Below are 21807 nucleotides of genomic sequence, written 5' to 3'. Positions count from 1 at the left end.
CAAGGCTGACTGTTTTATGCTATTTTATATAAGGGACTTACTTGAGCATCTGTGGATTTGGGTATCTGCACGGTTCCTGGAACCAATTCCCCAGTGGATATCAAGGAACAACTATACACTCGACCGTTGAAAACATGAGTCTGAATTATGCAGGTCCATTTATATGCAGATTTTATTTTCAATAACTATAGTACTATGTTTATGTTCTGCAGTTAGCTGAATCCATAGATGCAGAACCTGAGGATAAGGAAACCTACAGGTCTCCTGGATCTGTCCACAGATTCAGATACACATGGGTAATGAGGGGAGAGGGTGAGGTCCTGGCACAAAACCCTCATGGATACCAAGGGACAACTGTATTCCCAAATTTCGTATCTGTTAAGTGATTTATAATCTAGAATTATAAACACCTTTACAATTCAATAATAAAAAGACAACCCAATTTTAAAAAGGGCAATTTCTAAATAAACATTACTCCAAAGAAGATATTCAGATGACCAGTAAACACAAGAAAAGATGTTCAAAATCATTAGATATGATGAAAATGCAGATTAAAAATAGAATGATATGCCCCACTTCACACCTTACTAGAATGCCTATAATCAAGAAGAAAGATAATAGCAAGTGATGGCGAGGATGCAGAGAAATTGGAAACCTTATACATTGTCAGAATTGTAAAATGATACAGCCACTTTGATAATAAGTCTGGCAGTTCCTCAGTTACCACAGTTATCACAACTAAGAAATTCTAGACATATATCCAAAAAAAAGAAAACATATGTCCATCTAAAAACTTGTATATGAATATTCACAGAGCACAATTCATAACAGCCAAAAAAAGTGGAAACCACCCAAATGTCCATCAATGGATGGATGCACAAAATGGATAGATGTATACCCATACAGTGGAATATTGTTTGGCAATGAAAAAGGATACACACAACAACATGAATGAATTTTGAAAACACTATGTTAAAAGACCACGTTATATGATTCCATTTATGTGAAATGTTAAAAGTAGAACATTCTGTCCAGAGATGGAAAGTAAATTAGTAGAAGTTATCTGATGACAAAGTGGTTGGGGGTGGCAGACAGAAGGTGTGAGGTTTCATTTTGGGGTGATGAAAATATTCTAAAATTGACTGTGATGACAGTTGCACAACTCTGATTATACTAAAAACTGTTCAATGGTACACTTTAAATGGTGAGCTGTATGGTATATAATATGTCTCAAAGCTGTAACTAAAAAAGATTAATATATAAATAAAGACAATTTAAAATTCTAAGAATTTTATTATAGAAACAAAACAAGGAGTATAATTAAGCATGAAATAATTTCATTCTTGATGAAAGTATTTAATATTATAAACTAGTTTATAACCCAACTTTCTTAAAGGATTTATGTTTACTGAAATTAACTTTTATTCTTTTGTGAAGATGTATCCTTAGTTACAGGAAGAATACAATCTAAATATACATTGTTGTAGACACCATTCAAAAGTCAACATACACAAAATCAATTGTATTAGATGGCTAATAAACACATGAAAAAAATGCTCAACAATGGTAATTATTAGAGAAATGCAAATCAAAACGACAATGAGGTATCACCTCAGACTGGTCAGAATGGCCATCATCAAAAAATCCACAAACAATAAATGCTGAGGAGGATGTGGAGAAAAGGGAACTCTTGCACTGCTGGCAGGAATGTAAATTGATACAGCCACTCTGGAGAACAGTGGCTACACAGAATGGTACGGAGATTTCTTTAAAAACTAGGAATGACCAGAAATGACTCAGAAATCCCACTACTGGGCATCTACCCTGAGAAAACCACAATTCTAAAAGACACATGTACCCTAAGGTTCACTGCAGCACTAGACAGATTACCTGGGACATGGAAGCAACCTAGATGTTCACTGAGAGATGAATGGATAAAGAAGTTGTGAGATATATATATATAATGGAATATATAAATAAAAAGGAACACATTTGGGTTCGTTCTAGAGAGGTGGATGAACCCAGAGCCCGTTATACAGAGTGAAGTATAAGTGAGAAAAACAAATACAGCACATGAATGATATACAGGGAATCTAGCAAGACGGCACTGATGAACCTGTTTGTAGTACAGCAATAGAGGTGCAGACACAGGGGACAGATGTATGCACACAGCAGGGGAAGGAGAGGGTGGAAAATTAAGAGAAGCATTGAAACATACCCATTACCACATGTAAAACAGATGAAAAGTGAAAGTTGCTCAGTAATGTCTGACTTTTGGCCACACCACGGACTATACAGTCCGTGGAATTCTCCAGGCCAGAATACTGGAGTGGGTAGCCGTTCCCTTCTCCAGGGGATTTACCCAGCCCAGGTCTCCCGCATTGCAAGTAGATTCTTTACCATCTGAGCCACCAAAACAGACAGCCAGTGGGAATTTGCTGTATGATGCAGGGAACTCAACCCAATGCTCTGTGACAACCTAGAGGGGTGGGATGGGGTGGAAGGTGGGAGGGCAGTTTAAGAAGGAGGGATATATGTGTACCTATGATTGATTCATGATGCTGTACAGCAGAAACCAACACAGCATTCTAAAGCAATTATCCTCCAATTAAAAGTAAATTTAAAAAAAAGAAAAAAAAAAATTCAGTTGTATTCATCTTTGTTAAATAGCTGTACAAAGCTATTAATTTAAAATACGAAAGGGTTATTTATGAGATATCGTACATTAGAAGTATGGAATGCATGTTTCTTTTTGATACTATTATTCCACTAAATATAGTGGTCAGATGTTCAATGTATCTCTTATAAAACTGCACATAAGATTATATTTGCCAAAATTAGAATGTGCAAATTCTAAGAGACTTACAAAACAGAAATTACTCAGAAAGTCCTTTATGCTAAATTCAGCAAATCTGGTTCTAAAGTGTCCTTTTTTAAAATTATGGTAAACAAATATATTGTTTAGAAATCTTAACGGATGGAAAATAGTTGAATCAAATATATTTCTTTGCAATTTTCACATTTAATTTTATTTAAATTATTAATTTTATACATTCAAAAAACTAAATAATGAGCTATTATTTCAATAAGAAATTGTTCAATTTTAATTGCAACTTTTCAGGGCTCTAATTTTAATATATATTGGGATCTAAAACTATCAGCAAACAGTAATAATCGAGAAAGTATATTTTAAAAACTGGGACAAATGAGAAAATAGATTGAGATGCAGTAGTCATTTTGCTTTACAATAGGTTCTTAAATGCACAGAACAGTTCATTTAAATGCCCTTTAAACATTCATACACTTAAGTAAATTTACAAATAAAACTGATTAACCTACAACTTTTAAAAACCCAGTAATTTTACAGAGACACTACTTTTACCCCCAAAAGGCATCAAAATGTTTTAACAGCTCAAAAATAGAAAAAGGCAAAAAGCAATTGATTTCCCCAAAATGACAAAGTTTAATAAGATGGCTATTTGCTGTTCAATAAATTAATAGCCTATCTTTTAAAGCATATTTTTCAGCCCCAACTTGTAACAGACTTTGACCTCCATTTCTACTTTTCCTTTAGTCAATCTAGACTGTATGGAAGAGTGTCATATTAGGCTTTTTAGCAATTTGAGTTAATGTCCCCAAAAACATGCTGTTTATATCCTCAGAAAGTAATGAAGAAAAAAATTTATAAGTGCAATGCATACTCCCTAGGTTGTAAAACTCTACCAGTCTAACACAGTTGCCAAAGTCGGAAAACATATAAACCAGCACAGTCAATGTCATACATCTTATCAAGTAAGTTTTATCTGTTGGATTGTTTGGCATTTGGGAAGCTTATTTAGCTTAATTTATTTAATTAATTTAGTAGGCTAGAAATCCCATCACTACCTTTAACAAAGATTTGGTTACTAATGAATTAAAGTTAACAGTGAAAATAGCATACTGAGGATTCTTTCTCTGTGCTTAATGATGAGGGAAAAGGTACCAAAATTTTTTTATGAAAATGAAAGAAATGGGTAATTTTTTAATAGTAAAAAGTAAACTTTGAAATAAGGTTCAGGCACTTATTTCCATGGTGTTGCAACATCAAGGGCAAAGTATGTTTTGTATTTCTTTGAGAAATTCTTTCGACCCCAAGCCCATAAACTTTGCCCCTTTCACAGTAGATCTCTACTGTCAAACCAAATAGAATTACTTGCAGAATTCTAATCATTTGTTACTCTACAAATAAGTAAGGAAATTAGTTAAATGCTCAAGTTTTCTAGCACTACTGTTCTAAGTAGAGCTAAAATAGAAGCAAATAAGCTTATCTTCCATACCCAGTATTATTATTTCTATAATAAAGCTCACATTTTTCTTTTCAACTGATGCTAAATGAAAAATTCATTATTTAAAAAATTCAATTAAAAGCTGCTCCAAACCTATTTTATTTAAGAATAAGTTGATAGAAGCAAAAGCAACTTACTAATGTCAAAAATAAAAAACACACAACAATCAAAATTCAGCATATTTGATCATAAATCAGTAAAAATTAAATTAAGTATTTCATGCTACATAGAAAGTAGGTTGTTCTATTTCCCTTTCAAAATATGCAAGCCATCTTTTCAATTGCATTGTTTTACATGCTGCATCTAATCATAAGTACTACCATGTACTTTTGTACACTGTGTACTTAGGTAACTATGGTAATATTTTTATAAGGCTTGAAGCTAAATACTAGTGACTATTAAGATGTTCAGAGAAGCTGAAATAGCCTGCCTGTAGCTATCTTAATATAGTTGCTAAACATTACATAAAAGCATGACATGAGAACCAATAAAACTAATGCACCAGACATATGATACTGCCATCAAACAATTCTTAAGGTCCAAAAGAACAAAACATCTGAGTTAGTCTAAGAATGCATGAGCTCTTGTGGTTTTAAAAGACATATTACAGAACATAAAGATAATGGAAAGATGTTCCTTTCTAATATAGTAATTTAGAGTGATGAAACCGCAATTTTTGCAGCACTCTAACCAGTGAAAATATTTTAAATTTGTTCACTTAACAGGTGTATAAGGTAAAACTAAACCTGCATCCTATCTTATTAAAGTGATACACCCATCCTGAAACTCTTTATAAAGCCAAATGAATCATTTTAGAACTTCTTTTAAATATAATTAAAAATACGAAAAGGAACACAGACTGTGGAACTGTACTGTGCATTTTATGATAATCGTCATTTTGTTCGTAACGCTGAAAACCGTGTCAGCACTTCACAAGGAACAGCACCTGTGTTTTACCACAAACGCTTCTATGCAGAGGCATATGCTGAACAGCATCTACACACATCTCCAGAAACTGCTGCTCACTTTAGTGGACATACTCTCATTCCGATAAAGATTTAAGTTTTTACTTCATACTTCAATAGAAAACACATGAGTAGATTATATACTCCATATCCATATTTTTAAAAACCTTGAACCTTCTTTTGTTTTTTTCCTTATTTTTTAACTTAAAGCAACATTCTTTTAAATGTCTGTTTTAAAAAAATACATAGGTAACAAGAGTTAACTGTTTTATCATGATTAAGTTGGTATCAAATTTATGGGCATAAGTGAAAAAACTAACCACTTAATAGTCATAATGTAGTGAAATGCAATATCAAGCACTATATATTATTAAGAAAGTGCTCATATATAAGCAGCAGATGATGAGAGCTATACCATGGAAACTCTGGATATATCTTAATGTATATCCTTAAAAATCACTTTCCTTTATATAATTTCCATTTTAATTTAAATGCCACAAATTCTCAGTGAACATTTAAATTAGTTTTTTACTTCAGCTCTATTATACATCATGAAATACCTTCAGAAACTGCCTTGAGGAGGTAATTCTTTCCTTCTATTTTGTAATTATATCACATTAAGTATTTGTTAAATGTTATGTTTGAGACATACTCTGACCCTGAACATATTCAAATTCAAGACTAATGTTATGATGGAAAGATTTATGAGGAAAATTTTACAACAGTTTGGAAGGTAAAATTATAGCAATAAGGAAGACACCTGGCTGGAATACTGCAGAGTGGCAGATTTGACATTTTACCAAAGGACAGTAATGTTTGATCTTCTTTCCTCCACAGAACTCTAGATCCAGTTAACAGCAGGAGGGAAAATCAGCAGCAACATTTCAATGTCCACACTCTGATTTCCAAAAGATACCACGTAGGTAGGAGCAAATTGTATTTTACTTCAGGTGGTATATGTCTTTGACATGAAGGCTCTGCTATTTTTCAAGACTGAAAGGATATCACAGTGTTGATTTTATATACAAAGTAGGATCTGTTCCAGTATACTCTGGTGAAATAATTCACATAGGGAGAATAGTTAATTTTGACCTCATGACAAAATCGTCCATGTTTTGAGTAGGTTAACTTGTCACCTTCTTCACAAACCACCTAGCAAATGATATGAAACATAATGTTAAAAAAGTTTTAAGAGAAATGCAATCAAGGTACAAGTGACTATATTTATATAAAATATATATATTTTTGTTAAATATGGAGTATTTCACATTGGTTAGCAAACATCTCATATTGTTCAGCAAATAAAAGCCTCTTCATAAGAGTTACCATGTTCACTAAATTCTTGAGCTTCCCACTGAGATTGAAAAACCAGCATAAAGCATTTTCCAATTTTTTAAAGATTTAATCCTAAAATTTAGAAGGCTATGTCTCCATAGTCTATTATCATTCATCTGAAGAATCTTATGGAGCCTACTGAAGCTAAGAAATGGACATATATTCTTAATGTATGTTCATATTCTTTTCCTTGTGCAGGACTGACTCACAACAGTAAGTTTCTGTGACTAATCAGTAAATCCTTTACATTTTCACTTTAACGAGGTTCACTAAGATAGCTTAGCTAGCTCAAAGAGTTTTCTACAATAAAAACACTAAATATTATGCTAATGCTTTGGAGAGATGTCAGAGAATCAACTTTAAGAATCAAAGAAGAGATTAGCTTTAAGCCTGTGCCTGGAATTACATGAAAGTAGTAACCTGACCTTCAAAATGGACCAAGAGGGTGTCCAAGAGCAGAATAAAACTCTAGACAGTAGACAGCAGACAGCAATACAGCTGCTGCTGCTGCTGCTAAGTCGCTCCAGTCGTGTCCGACTCTGTGCGACCCCATAGACGGCAGCCCACCAGGCTCCCCCGTCCCTGGGATTCTCCAGGCAAGAACACTGGAGTGGGTTGCCATTTCCTTCTACAATGCATGAAAGTGAAAAGTGAAAGTGAAGTTGCTCAGTCATGTCCGACTCTGTGCGACCCCATGGACTGTAGCCCACCAGGCTCCTCCACCCATGGGATTTTCCAGGCAAGAGTACTGGAGTGGGGTGTCATTTAATTACTAAATGCGTGCGTGCTCAGTCATGTCTGACTCTTTGCAACCCCACGGACTGTTGCCTGCCAGGCTCCTCTGTCCATGGGATTTTTCAGGCAAGGATACTGGAGTGGGTTGCCATCTCCTACTCTTATTACCAAATATCTGATGTTTAATAAAATTCCATTTTGTCACCAATTAAGCCAAAGATCACAGATGTCAAGTACCAAGAGAGAAAATTCAAAATACATGTAGCAGAAAACAGAATAAGTTTATAAGATTAAGAGGTCATTTCTCTAGACTCTCCTGGCAAGGGCGCAGGTTTGGTATGTGGGGAACTAAGATCCCACATGCCTCGCAGCATGGCCAAAAAACCCCCAGAGCAACAAACTACTTTCTCACCTCCAAATTGGTCTGGGATGATTATGACAAAGCTATTTAATTAGGAAGAGACAAAGAAGTCTTGGCTGCAGTCTGAATAGAATATGCAATCTAAATAAGAATGACCTACTAAACTTTAAGATCCTCCACCCCCAACCTTCCCAGGAGTACAGGTACCCTTTCTAGTGCCTCATTACCAGATATACAAACACTAATTACTAAATATTAACAAATTCCCCTGTCAGTCTTAGTTGCCACGTATATAGTATATACACTGCAGGCTGAGAATTAACACAGCTTGGTAAAATAGAAAATCAAAGAAAACTGAAAATACAGTTAAATCCTAACAACTAAAGTAGTTCTGAATACACTAATTTTGTGGATAACAGAGGCTCAATGTACAAGACTATGTTAATTCAATAAACAATTTTTCTAGATATGAATCAAATTATAAGAAATTTCTCAACATAAGAATATAACAATCAGCTGCTCTTTATATTACATTGTTAAAATCATAATTCAAAACAAATTATCTTTTGTTCATGAATGTAGAACATGTACAAGCATAGGCAACTAATGGTCCAGGTATTGATAAAATTGGTTGTTTTTTTTTTGTAAAATTGTCCAACTTTTCTTTTGTACATTGCAAAAACACTTCAAACTACTTTTAATAAGTTCCCCCACTGTTACATCTCTAGAGAAGGAAATGGCAGTATTCTTGCCTGGAAATCCCATGGACAGAGGAGCCTGGTGGGCTACAGTCCACAGGGTTGCAAAGTCGGGCATGACTGAGCACACTCACACACTGTTACTATTACAAGTTTAAATAAAGTCATTTTTCTCAAAACAATAATTAAAACTTTACAAATGGTTACTTACATGGCCATTCGCAATGTCTAATAAATCTTTAACCCGACAGCCTCTCATGGTTCCCACTTCATTGCAGATAGCATCTTCTACTATTAGGTAACTAGCCTTGTATGATGTCAGTATTTTATAAATATCCTCAGCAGATCGCTTTGAATAGATTTGATAGATCTGAAAGAAAATAATTAAAACAACAACTTTAAAAGACATTTAAAACTTCTATTTATCAAACACTGAGCATCTACTATGTTCTTAGTACTATCTGTGCAAAATAAAGCTATTCACTAAGGCTTGATTCCTGTCCTCAGCAAGCTTATGTTCATCTGCTCTTGGCTACTTGCGTATCTTCTTTACAGAAATATACATTCAAGTCCTTTGTCCATTTTCCTCCAATGCTACTGAGATATAATTGACATATAGTATTGTGTATGAGTTTAAGGTATACAACATGTTTATTTGATAAGCTCATATGCTGCAAAATAATTTAGCACCATAGCTTTAGCTAATATTTGTATGTTACATAATCACCATTTTTTGTGTGTGTGGGGGGAAAACATCTAAGATCTATTCCCAACAACTTTCAAATCTACAATACAGTATTATTAACTCCATTCACCATGCTGTACATTAGATCCCTAAAATTTATTCATATTTCAACTAGAAGTTTGTACTCTTTGACCAGTATCTCCTCATTTCTTGAGGTCTCTCAACCCCTGGCAACCACAACTCTCCTCTATTTCTATGAGGTCAGCATTTTTAGATTCCATAAATAAGTGATATCATACTGTATTTACCTTTTTCTATCTGACTTACTTCACTTAGCATAATGCCCTCAATGTTTATCCATGTTGTTGCAAATGGCCTTTGTCCACTTTTTAATTGGGTGGTCTTTTTATTAGTGAGTTGTAATACTTCCTTTAATATTTTTATTACCATGTATCAAAGTATTTAATACTCATTTTATACATGAGATAAAGTCAGTGAGGTTAAAAATAATTTGACCCTTGTCACAATACTGAAACAATCAGTTCAGTTCAGTCACTCAGTCATGTCTGACTCTTTGCGACCCCATGAATGGCAGCACGCCAGGCCTCCCTGTCCATCAACAACTCCTGGAGTTTACCCAAACTCATGTCCATCGAGTTGGTGATGCCACCCAGCCATCTCATCCTCTGTTATCCCCTTCTCCTCCGGCCCCCAATCCCTCCCAGCATCAGGGTCTATTCCAATGAGTCAACTCTTCGCATGAGGTGCCAAAGTATTGGAGTTTCAGCTTCAGCATCAGTCCTTCCAATGAACACCCAGGACTGATCTCCTTTAGGATGGACTGTTTGGATCTCCTTGCAGTCCAAGGGACTCTCAAGAGTCTTCTCCAACACCACAGTTCAAAAGCATCAATTCTTCGGTGCTCAGCTTTCTTCACAGTTCAACTCTCACATCCATACATGACCACAGGAAAAACCATAGCCTTGACTAGATGGACCTTTGTTGACAAAGTAATGTCTCTGCTTTTTAATATGCTATCTAGGTTGGTCATAACTTTCCTTCCAAGGAGTAAGCGTCTTGTAATTTCATGGCTGCAGTCACCATCTGCAGTGATTTTGGAAACCAAAAAAATAAAGTCAGCCACTGTTTCCATTGTTTTTCCATCTATTTCCCATGAAGTGATGGGACCAAATGCCATGATCTTAGTTTTCTGAATGTTGAGCTTTAAGCCAACTTTTTCACTCTCCTCTTTTACTTTCATCAAGAGGCTTTTTAGTTCCTCTTCACTTTCTGCCATAAGGGTGGTATCATCTGCATATCTGAGGTTATTGATAATTCTCCCGGCAATCTTGATTCCAGCTTGTGCTTCCTCCAGCCCAGCGTTTCTCATGATGTACTCTGCATAGAAGTTAAATAAGCAGGGTGACAGTATACAGCCTTGACGTACTCCTTTTCCTATTTGGAACCAGTCTGTTGTTCCATGTCCAGTTCTAACTGTTGCTTCCTGACCTGCATATAGGTTTCTCAACAGGCAGGTCAGGTGGTCTGGTATTCCCATCTCTTGAAGAATTTTCCACAGTTTATCGTGATCCACAGAGTCAAAGGCTTTGGCATAGTCAACAAAGCAAAAATAGATGTTTTTCTGGAACTCTGTTGCTTTTTCGATGATCCAGCAGATGTTGGCAATTTGATCTCTGGTTCCTCTGCCTTTTCTAAAACCAGCTTGAACATCTGGAAGTTCATGGTTCACGTATTGCTGAAGCCTGGCTTGGAGAATTTTGAGCATTACTTTACTAGCGTGTGAGATGACTGAAAGAATAGGCATGCTTAAAACCCATGCCTTGATCACATGGTGTTTTTCATTATAATTTTGCTGACCTTATTAGATAATAAGCTCTGGATCTTATTACAATAGATATTACATTTTTTTCAGTTTTTCTGAAATGCGAAACTTGGAAAAGCCATAAAAGTTCAGCCAAAAGTATCACGGACTGTCCTGAAAATCCTGAGGCTTGTAATCTAGACTGGACAAGATTCCAGTCTGACTGCAGCTGCTGACGACATGTTTTGGTTGTTGTCTATCCAGCAATTTCAGGTCCAATGTCCACTGACATGCTAGATACTCATTCTGTGGGATACAGAATGTGACTACAACAAGAAGTTTCTCACTCACTTCACCTGCTAAGTAAGTTCATGTGAATGGTTCTATCCTATTCAGTTTAATACTTACTTGTGTATTTTATATAATTTTTATTTATTTTCAAGTCTGGGTAAACTGTAATATACTACTGGGTCATATAAAAAAAAATGACTTTGATGCAATGGCAATAACATTACTGTTAGACTAGGGTGCGATTTCTCAACCTTGGCGCTATTAACATTTTGGGCCACATAATTCTTTGTTGGGACCAAACGGAGGCCATTCTGCACACTGAAGGATGTTTAGGCATTCCCTGGTCTCTACCCTCAAGGTGCCTGTAGAACCCCTCCTCCAGCTGTAACAACAGAAAATGTCTCCAGACACTGCCAAATGTCCTCTGGGGGCACCGTCATTCCAGGTTTGAGAATCAGTGGTCTAGGAGATTATACAAAGATTAGTCACATGTTATGAATTATAGATTGTGGTGTCTAATTCAAATGATATGATCTCATTTATGGACTTCAATTTGAATTTTAATTTAAAAACAAATTTATTCAGTACTTTGTTCTGTACTAGACACCACAGAGGAGAAGGCAATGGCACCCCACTCCAGTACTTCTGCCTAGAAAATCCCATGGACAGAGGAGCCTGGTAGGCTACAGTCCATGGGGTTGCTAGAGTCGGACACGACTGAGTGACTTCACTTTCACTTTTCACTTTCATGCATTGGAGAAGGAAATGGCAACCCATTCCAATGTTCTTGCCTGGAGAATCCCAGGGGTGGGCTGCCGTCTATGGGGTCGCACAGAGTCGGACACGACTCAAGTGACACAGCAGCAGCAGACACCACAGAGAAAGATGAAGTTTTGGGAAAAAACTGGTTCCTACTCATATAAAAATGAAAACTCTAAAATGTTTAAATTTAATTCGAACTAGAATGTAATTCGAACTCTGACCTAATTACATGTGATTCTGAAATTCTATATTAGAATTCAAAAAATAATCAAAATTGTTAAAAAACAATAAAAAAACAACAAAGAAAACAAAGACATGTTAGAGTCTGTTGGTTTACATCCACAAAAAATAAAGTTTAGGAAGGAGCTTCCCAGGTGGCACTAGTGGTAAAGAATCTGCCTGCCAATACAGGAGACCTAAGAGACACAGGTTTGATCCCTGGAGTACGAAATGGCAATCCACTCCAGTATTCTTGCCTGGAAAAATTCCATGGACAGAGGAGCCTGGCAGGCCCCAGTCCATGGGGCTGCAGAGTCAGACACGACTGAGCAACTGAACATACACTAAATTTAGGAATATGCTGTGATACATCTTCTAAGCAGCACTACCTTTTCAAGTGCAACAAATATTAATCAGAGGTGGCTGTTGTCCCTTAGATAAATCACTCCCAGGTAGACCTCCCCATCTCTGACCTCTCCCTTGCTTCAACTGTTCTATGACCTTAATAACTCCTAAGTGTTCCATTCCTAGGTTTATAAAAGGTCTTTGATAACTCCCAAATGCCTTGAGGGTAAGTCTAAATTTTAAGTATGACCTTCCAGGTCCCTCAGAATTTGGCCTCTTATTTTCTAGTTTCATGGCCAAACAAATTTCATGGCTTCTGTGACTTTTTCAATCTGTAATTGTATTCTTTTTCCAAACAAGTTTCTAAGTCATCCTTCAAATCTGTGATCAAAGGAATGCCCTTTATGAAGACTTGGATTTTTGTAGGCAGAACTGACTTGTTTCTGCTTTTGAACTCCTCTCTGTACTTTCTGTGATTATATGTGAATGTGTGTGTACACAAAGAATTATAATAGTAATAGTACATAATTATAATAATAGCTAACATTTAAATTTTACTGTTTCAGACAGAGTGTATTATCTTATTTAATTCTCCTAAGTAGAGGGTCAGAACTATTATTTCCAGATTCAAAAACTTGTTCAAGGTCACAAAGCTAGTACATGGCAGAGGTATCATTTGAGTCCAGATACTCTAATTCTAGAGACTGGATTCTTAGTCTAACCTCTGTATTGAAGTCTAACTTCTATACTGCTATACTTCCCACTTAGCATAGAGTATACTTAAAAACTATGTGAAATTCTCTCCAATTGAAAAACAGAATATTTACAATTCAGGTTCAATTGGTTATTACCTTCAGATATGAAGTTACATTTACATCCAAACAAAACATTCAAAATTATAAATTCTCTGAAAGAGAAGCAATTAGATACCATACAAATGTTATATATTCTAAGTTATTAACAACAGCCCATACTGAAAACTAAATCAGTGCTTTATAAGCAATAACAGAATTTTGGTTTAGAAATACAAAGTGTATAAAGATAGTAACTGAAAGCCTTCCTTCAATAATTTGATTGAGAATAATGATATTCTAAAAGAGAATGTTTCCCTTTGTAAATGATTACATATTAGTCCCTTGGAGCCTTGTGGGAAATAAAATGTTTCTCCTAGAAATATATCAATACTTTTCATAAAGAATTTCATATTCTAATGTTGGTCCCTTGTGGTTAAATGTACTATACAGCTTTTTAAAAACTTAAAACTAATTGACTCTTCTAAAATTGTCTGGATTTTCCTAGCTAACCCAAGGAACATATACATCATTATAATACTATACTAAAAAGTCATAAAAAAGATCCTAATGTAGAACATAAAATGCCTTACGTTTTCATTTCTCTTGAGAAGATCATCATCATTGTAAAGAGGCAAGCTTGTCACCATCCATCCGGTGCATAATTTAATCACACCCATTAATTGTGGACTTCCTGCAAACACAGCTGCAACTGGAGCTTGCCTTCTGCAAAGAACCACAAAGATTCACACACTGAAAAGGTAAGTATACTATTTAGTTCACCGATTTATATCAATTCTGAAATACCAAGGAACTTAAAATGGGTTGTACACTTAAGTTTTAATGTCAGTTCTAATTTCATTTCATTTTTGGATCCATTAAAAAAAATGAGCAATTACTATGTGCCAGAAATTGTTTAGAGTGCTAAAGATAAATATTTTAAAAAGAGAGGTGGGAGGAGAAGGTCACTGCTTTCAAGACAGAGAAGGGGAGAGGATAAACACATCTCCTATTGCCATCTAGGTCAGGTGGCGATAATGCAGGGTAATGGGACAGTGACAGTTCAATGGTGATGCTGTGAATTCTCAAATTCATCTTTGGCAAATACTAACCACCATAACCCAGCTCCTCCCAGATCCACCTATCCTCCTGCTCCTTCCCTGCCTTTACCCGTGTGTCTGTCTCCAGTTAACACATGAAGGACTTCTCTTCTCTAAATCATAATTCCAAAGTCCCAGATAGATTCCCCTCACAAGACAGATCCCAAAGGGCTGCTCTAATGTCCTGACTTATTTATTCCCTCCCTGTATTCAATATTCAGCATCCACCTACTGTGTCAAACTCTGAAAGTAAAGAGGACACAGCCACTGTCCTCAAGGAGCACCCAGTAATGGGGAAACAAAAATGAAACAGAAAAATCACATCACAGTAATATAAATGCCCAATCATTTGATGTAAAAGGTCCAATGGTTAGGCCTTTGCTGTTTTTGAAAATATTGTGGTAAATCATACATGTAAACGTGACTTCCTCTTTTATTAACAACAGAAGGCTATACTGGTCAGTGTTCCACAAAGGTAAATATAATTCACAAAAAAATATTAATAGGCAGTAGTTAAGGATGATCTAAAATAAAAATCTTTATACATACAAGAGGTGTCATCATAATAATGAGACCTTCAGTTCAGTTCAGTTAAGTCGCTCAGTTGTGTCCGACTCTTTGCAACCCCATGAATCGCAGCACGCCAGGCCTCCCTGTCCAACACCAACTCCCGGAGTTCACTCAAAACTCACATCCATCGAGTTGGTGATGCCATCCAGCCATCTCATCCTCTGTTGTCCCCTTCTTCTCCCGCTCCCAATCCCTCCCAGCATCAGTCTTTTCCAATGAGTCAACTCTTCGCATGAGGTGGCCAAAGTACTGGAGTTTCAGCTTTAGCATCATTCCTTCCAAAGAAATCCCAGGGCTGATCTCCTTCCGAATGGACTGGTTGGATCTCCTTGCAGTCCAAGGGACTCTCAAGAGTCTTCTCCAACACCACAGTTCAAAAGCATCAATTCTTTGGCACTCAGCTTTCTTCACAGTCCAACTCTCACATCCATACATGACCACAGGAAAAACCATAGCCTTGACTAGACAGACCTTTGTTGGCAAAGTAATCTCTCTGCTTTTTAATATGCTATCTAGGTTGGACATAATTTTCCTTTCAAGGAGTAAGCATCTTTTAATTTCATGGCTGCAGTCACCATCTGCAGTGATTTTGGGGCCCCAAAAATAAAGTCTGACACTGTTTCCACTGTTTCCCCATCTATTTGCCATGAAGTGATGGGACCGGATGCCATGATCTTCGACCTTACATAAGACCTATTCTCACTTTCAAATTGTGGTGTTGGAGAAGACTCTTGAGAGTCCCTTGGGCTGCAAGGAGATCAAACTGTTAATCCTAAAGGAAATCAACCCTGAATATTCACTAGAAAGACTGATGCTGAAGCTCCAACACTTTGGCCACAAGCTAAGAGCCTGAAAAGACCCTGATGCTGGGAAAATTGAGGGCAAGAGAAGAGTGTGACAGAGGTTGAGATGGTTGGATGGCATGACTGACTCAATGGTCATGAGTTTGAGGAAATTCAGGGAGATAGTGATGGACAGAGAAGCCTGGCATGCTGCAGTTCATGGGGTCGCAAAGAGTTGGACACGACTTAGCAGCTGAACAATAATAACAATTCTCACTTCTATTCACCTATTCTATGAAATTAATTCTTCATTTCTAGAAATAGTTTAAATCTTTTTCTCCCTTTTCTCCTGGTCTTTTCTGATAGTATTTTATTCCCTTTTCAAGTATTAGTTTTTATCTATGTGTTTAAATTTTTTCATATTATTTATCAGTCTCTATTCATGGGGTAGACTGGCTGAAAAAAATGGTTGCAATGATTCTTTTCTCATAGTCATTCTCTTGGAGGAAACTCTAGTTCCCATCATGTGACTTGCTTTGGCCAACAGGACATTAGCAAACACAACGTGAACAGACTTAAAACATGCTTACACTGAGACTTGTCCTCTCATGCAGCTCTAGGGAGCTCTACAACCACCACCTTGTGAATGAGCCCAGTCTCACCTGGGCTGGATGACAAGAAGCAAGTGGCTAAGTCAATTCCATGCCCTCAGCTGACACTACCCAGCCACAGACATGTGGGAGAGGCTAGGCCAGACTACCCAGTTTCACATGAGCTGGCCCAGACCAGAAGGATCCTACCCATTGCTTCCACTCAGCTGATCATGGAAGTGGTGCAAAATAACAAATGTTTATTGCTTGTAAGTCACTAAGTTTTCTGAGAGTCCACTGTGCAGCAAAACCTGACACAAATTTTATTACCAGAAATTGCTAGAGGTCTAGTTCTATTGTTTATCATAAATGACAGCAATATGTCTTGCTGTGTCAAACTGTTTCTTCATGTGTTTTGTAACTTTAGAACTTATCTCCATGAAGCTTTATTTGTGAAATCCTGGGTAGCCTGGGTTGAAGATTATATTAGGCACTCCAGACCATCCCAGAAATACTTTTTATGCTAATTTCTTGATACAGGATTCCCTGGATTAAACAAGTGTAATTTCAAGCTACAGCCATGTGATTTCAGATGGACTGCTACAAATTCAGAGGAAACACCTTATTTTTGACCAAGAACTGAGGCCAAGGAAGACATGCTTTCTCATCATCTTTTTCTACCACTTGCTGGATATTTTGAGTTCATCCTTTCACTGACAGTATGGCCCTTTGAGGGTCCCTTAGTTCTGTATGTATTAATATGTTACAGGAGGAAATAGGGTGTTTCAATTACAAGTCCCCATTTGCATAGGTCGAAGAGCACATCTCCTGTCATATTAAAATGTGTGTGAGTATCAAAATTAAAAATCATGTTAACCTTGGTTATCCATACTAGAAACCCACTGTTCATTCACCTCCAACTCTGGTTAAAAGAGGCATCTCTTGACAATCTAAATAAAAGGACACTGGTTCCTTTTTATTCCACATTTCTAGATGCTTAATAACTAGAGTTTCATATTTCAACTTATCAATACTGTACTTTTGATGGAAATGAGTTCAATTAGAAAATTAGAATTATATGTCTAATTAAAAAACTGTCCCTAAAAATACAGGGTAAAATTCCTGAGTTTCATGGGAAAAGGATTACCTTATTATTCCCCCTGAATCCATTAAATAGCATGCAATGATTAATTAATAGCTTAACAATAGTCTCAGGCAATTCAGTTCTTACTTTATCCAGGTCATAAGTTCCACCGTATCTGGGTCATAAAATTCTTGTAGTTCCATTAGTTCTGTCATTAATCTTGGAAAAAACTAAAATATAAAACAAAATCCCCGAAACCTGTGTGTAAGTATTTACAAAGTTTAAAGCTCTTTCAAAGTATTTCCAAAGACTAACAGACCTACCTGTGACAAACAATATTACAACACTGTTCTCACAGAAAAAATGGCACAGATCACTTTACTTTCTTTTAGTTTCTTGTTCATTCTTCTCAGTCCAAATAAACTACTGTTTGGTTAATTTACTACCTATACTCAATACATAATTTTAGCATCACCAATTAATCATTAGTTGTATCTTTCATGCACATACACACTGAAAAAATAAGTAAACAAATTTCAGGTTAAGTCAAATAATTCACAGGTTTACTGGCAATTAATTTCATGTTACATTATGATAAGGTAAAGAATTTATATTACTTTGTAAATATTTAAATTTTGGGATTGCCAAAATGCTTTTTACTCTTTACTAGTAAATACTATTTATTCAGCTATTTCCTTTGTCAATTGTAATAGTCTAACAATATTAGACTATAGAAAATTGCACTAGACTATAGAAAATAGCACTCTAAAAATGTTTTATCATGGTCCTATTGGAAGAAAATTAAGTATTATTTAGTATATCACATTTTCTTAAAATACTGTCCCAATGTAAGTATCCTACACACACATAATTTATCACTACCTTATAAACAACATATATTTTAACCTTATGAAAAATCTAACTTTCTTACCTCTTTCCATAAGCTGAGACCTATTATAGTGGGCACAGCCATGCTCAAAATAAGAGCCTAAAATGTTAAAGCAAAAAGGGTTATGGATAAATATACCTTAGAGATACTAGACAATGACTCAATGACCAATCAAATATTCTCACAGTTGTAACAATTTCAGAGAAATTGGAGTCAGCATGGAACCTAGTTCACAGAGTAAGATGGTGATGACTAATGGTGGCATAGACAGTAAAGCCTCTGCCTTCAGTGCAGGAGACCTGGGTTTGATCCCTGGGTAGGGAAGATCCCCCGGAAAAAGGAATGGTAACCTACTCCAGCAATCTTGCCTGAAGAGTTCCATGGACAGAGGAGCCTGGTGGGCTATAGTCCATGGGTTGCAAAGAGTCAGACACAATTGAGGGACTACCAGAAAAACAACAGATTTAAAACATAACAAGCTGGCAGCAAAGTGAGACATACATATCTACTACACAAATTTAAGGCAGAACATAATGCTCATCACATTTCAAACAGCAAGTTAGTATCTGACAATTTCCCCAGGAACCTAACTTAGGAAGAGCTTATAAAAAACACTGAACTGTAAATAAATAAATAGCTATGTGAATAGCTAACAACAGCAAAAAGACAGTGAATGAACACAGGAAAGATAGTCAATACATACCAGTATGTGTGTGTGCTCAGTTGTGTTCAACTCTTTGCGACTCCATGGACTGTAGCCCGCCAGGCTCCTCTGTCCATGGAATTTTCCAGGCAAGAATACTGGAGTGGGTTGCCATTTCCTTCTCCAGGGGATCTTCCTGACCCAGGGACTGAACTTGCATCTTCTGTGTCTCTAGCCTGCACTGGCAGGCAGGTTCTTTAATACCAGTATACTACTATGCTAAGAATATATAAATTCCTCTGGAAAAAGGTTGGCAACATACAAGACTACTAGTAGAGATAATAATTTATCAGCTTTCTGCCAAAACCTGTTCTTTGTACCATCCCATGGCGATTGGTGACCCCACAATCTAGTCATGCAAACTCCAAACCTAGGAAACATCTATGATTTCTCCCTATTCTTCATTTACCCATACTTTATGAGGCACCAAATTTTCTATTTTTTTTACTTCAGTACAGAACAGTATTAATTAAATGGGCTTTGGAGCTAAAAGAACCCCAAAGTGGGTGTGAATCATGATTTTATTGCACTTATAAAGTTATACAATATTAGGCAAGTTATTCAATCATTTTTTAAGCCTTCGTTTCCTTGTCTATAAAATACAGATAATGAAACTTAGCTAACAAGGTCTTTGTAAACTTTGAATAGCATATGAAGTGCTTCAAATAGTACCTGACACATAGCAAGCTCTCATCGCTTCCTCCTCCGTGGCCTGTACCTGGTTCAAGGAGGTTCAGTCCTCCTTCCTGGTTCAAGTCTATCACCCTTAAGCCTATCCTTCATAGAACTTTAAGGGTGGGCTGAGAGAAAAGCTAAGGCTGACTTTCTCCCACCTCTGCACAAACATGTCAATGTGTTCCGACTGCCTGTGGGATACCACCAAGTTCAGCAGAACACTCAAAGGCCTCAATGAGCTTACCCTCCTTGATTTCTCCAGTCTCATTTCTTAACCACCCCTACCTCACATTTTATGTGCCAACAAAATTAAATATTTCATGCTTTTTCTTTGCCTCTGATTTTACTCCCTTTGACTGTCATGTGCTTTGCAACCTGTGTTTCTTCCCTCTACTCTCCCTTTTTTACCCTTTATTTGACTAATACCTCATCTTTCAAATCTCAGAACCGAAGTTCTCTTTGAATCCCTAAAAAACTGAATTAAAGCAGGCCTTCTCTGTTCCAGCAGTACCCTATTAATGCTTCTTATTATCTCTTTTTATGACCAGAAAATGGTAATCCACTTAAGGAAATTAATCTTTTTTTTTTTATTTAACTATACTGCACAATATGCAAAATCTTAGTTCCCCAACCAGCAATCGAACCCATGCCCCCTGCAGTGAAAGCTTGGGGTCCTAACCACTGAACCATCAGGGAAGGCCCCGAATCATGTTTTATTTATCTTTTTATTTCAAGCACGTTATTCATAGCAGGTACAATGTAAATGTTCCATTCACACTGAAAACATCCCATAGTTCTAGTCAAACCAAGAAAAATGTTATAAAAATTAATTTTTGATAGCCTCTCAAATTATTGATTCACTTAATATTTTTACCTTCTATTTTTTAAGGATTTTGCATTGAAACACACTGTTTTTATAATCAGAAAGTACAAAAAAAAATTTTCCACAGAATCTTTTTCTCTACCTATAAATCATACATAATATGATCTACTCACGCTATTTCAATTGTATTCAACACGACTACCATTCATATACTTGAAAGAGAAACAAGAACTTATCACAAAACAATGACTCACCAACAATACTGGGTGTACAGTTCGTAATCGAAGCCACTTGAAAAGTGTCATCCAAAGTTCAGGAGAACATACACCAAACGCTGCTAACATGCACACGTAAGGAGTCCACAGGTATTTCAAGCTGGAAAAGACAAAAAAGAGTCATACATTAGCTATTCTATGAACATCATTATTATATGATTTCTCTATTCTGAGTTGTTTCCTAACACTCATGAAAACATCACAATGTTAAGGCAGAATGAAAAAGCTTACCCTCTAATTTTCAGCAACAGATAGTTACTTCTTAAATAATCAAGAGACATGTGGGTTACTAAAATGAAGATTAGACATTAATATAGATGAGGTGTAGTAAAACTGTACTCTTGGAGAGAATATAAACTGTTTCACTTTCTCAGAAGGCAATGTGGCAGAACCTATAAAAATTTTACATAGCCCAAGACAAAGCCATTTCTAGTAATCTAGTTTATAGATATATTAGCATAAATGTTAAAAATATGTTGTTTTAATTACAAAAATAATAGAAACCTAACTATCCTTTAATATGTACTAATTAAACAAATCTTTATGAAAAACAAAAAAGTGAACTACAAAATTTTATGTATACTGTTACCCTAGTTTTTTGGTGACTTTTTTCCCCTAATGTACCTATATATAGTATAGTCAAAAGATAACATCTGGAAAGATACTGCTGACAGTTGTGGCCTTTGAGGAGTGAGATGGAAGGATTTTAATTTTTTAATTTATACATTTCTATACTTGTGTTTGTTACATGGTCTGCAGTGTATTACTTTTGAGATTAACTTTTTAAAAACAGGATTGAAAACCTGGGGCTTTTAACTTAAAAGTATTAAAATTCCAGGTGTACAGAAAAATCAACTTGCATAAATAAAAGACAGAACATTACTGTAAGTTGTAACTTGTAGTTGTAAGAGGTAATGGTAAAAGCTGAAGACAGAAGAGGAAGAGTTGAGAAAAATTTGTGGACATCATTGCTTCAAACAGA

At 36.1% G+C, this 21807-nt stretch overlaps 1 protein-coding gene across 2 annotated transcripts in view; it reads right to left on the bottom strand.

The window, feature by feature from the left end:
- Positions 1–4406: 4406 nt before the first annotated feature.
- DPY19L4 (dpy-19 like 4) overlaps positions 4407–21807 on the bottom strand; it is a 63891-nt gene continuing 46490 nt past the window's right edge. For both annotated transcript variants that reach the window (XM_070382987.1, XM_070382988.1), the window contains exons 14-19: positions 20805–20925; positions 18392–18448; positions 17608–17690; positions 13928–14060; positions 8631–8789; positions 4407–6442 (exon numbers count right to left, since the gene is read on the bottom strand). In XM_070382987.1, the coding sequence (XP_070239088.1) occupies positions 6278–6442; positions 8631–8789; positions 13928–14060; positions 17608–17690; positions 18392–18448; positions 20805–20925 (718 nt within the window). In that variant the 3' untranslated portion in view covers positions 4407–6277. The remainder of the gene's footprint in view (positions 6443–8630; positions 8790–13927; positions 14061–17607; positions 17691–18391; positions 18449–20804; positions 20926–21807) is intronic.

Source organism: Bos mutus, chromosome 14 (assembly GCF_027580195.1).
Source record: "Bos mutus isolate GX-2022 chromosome 14, NWIPB_WYAK_1.1, whole genome shotgun sequence".
NCBI classification, from domain to species: domain Eukaryota; kingdom Metazoa; phylum Chordata; class Mammalia; order Artiodactyla; family Bovidae; genus Bos; species Bos mutus.
The sequence above is the reverse complement of the archived record's forward strand: the minus strand, read 5'-3'. Positions and strand labels throughout refer to the sequence as shown.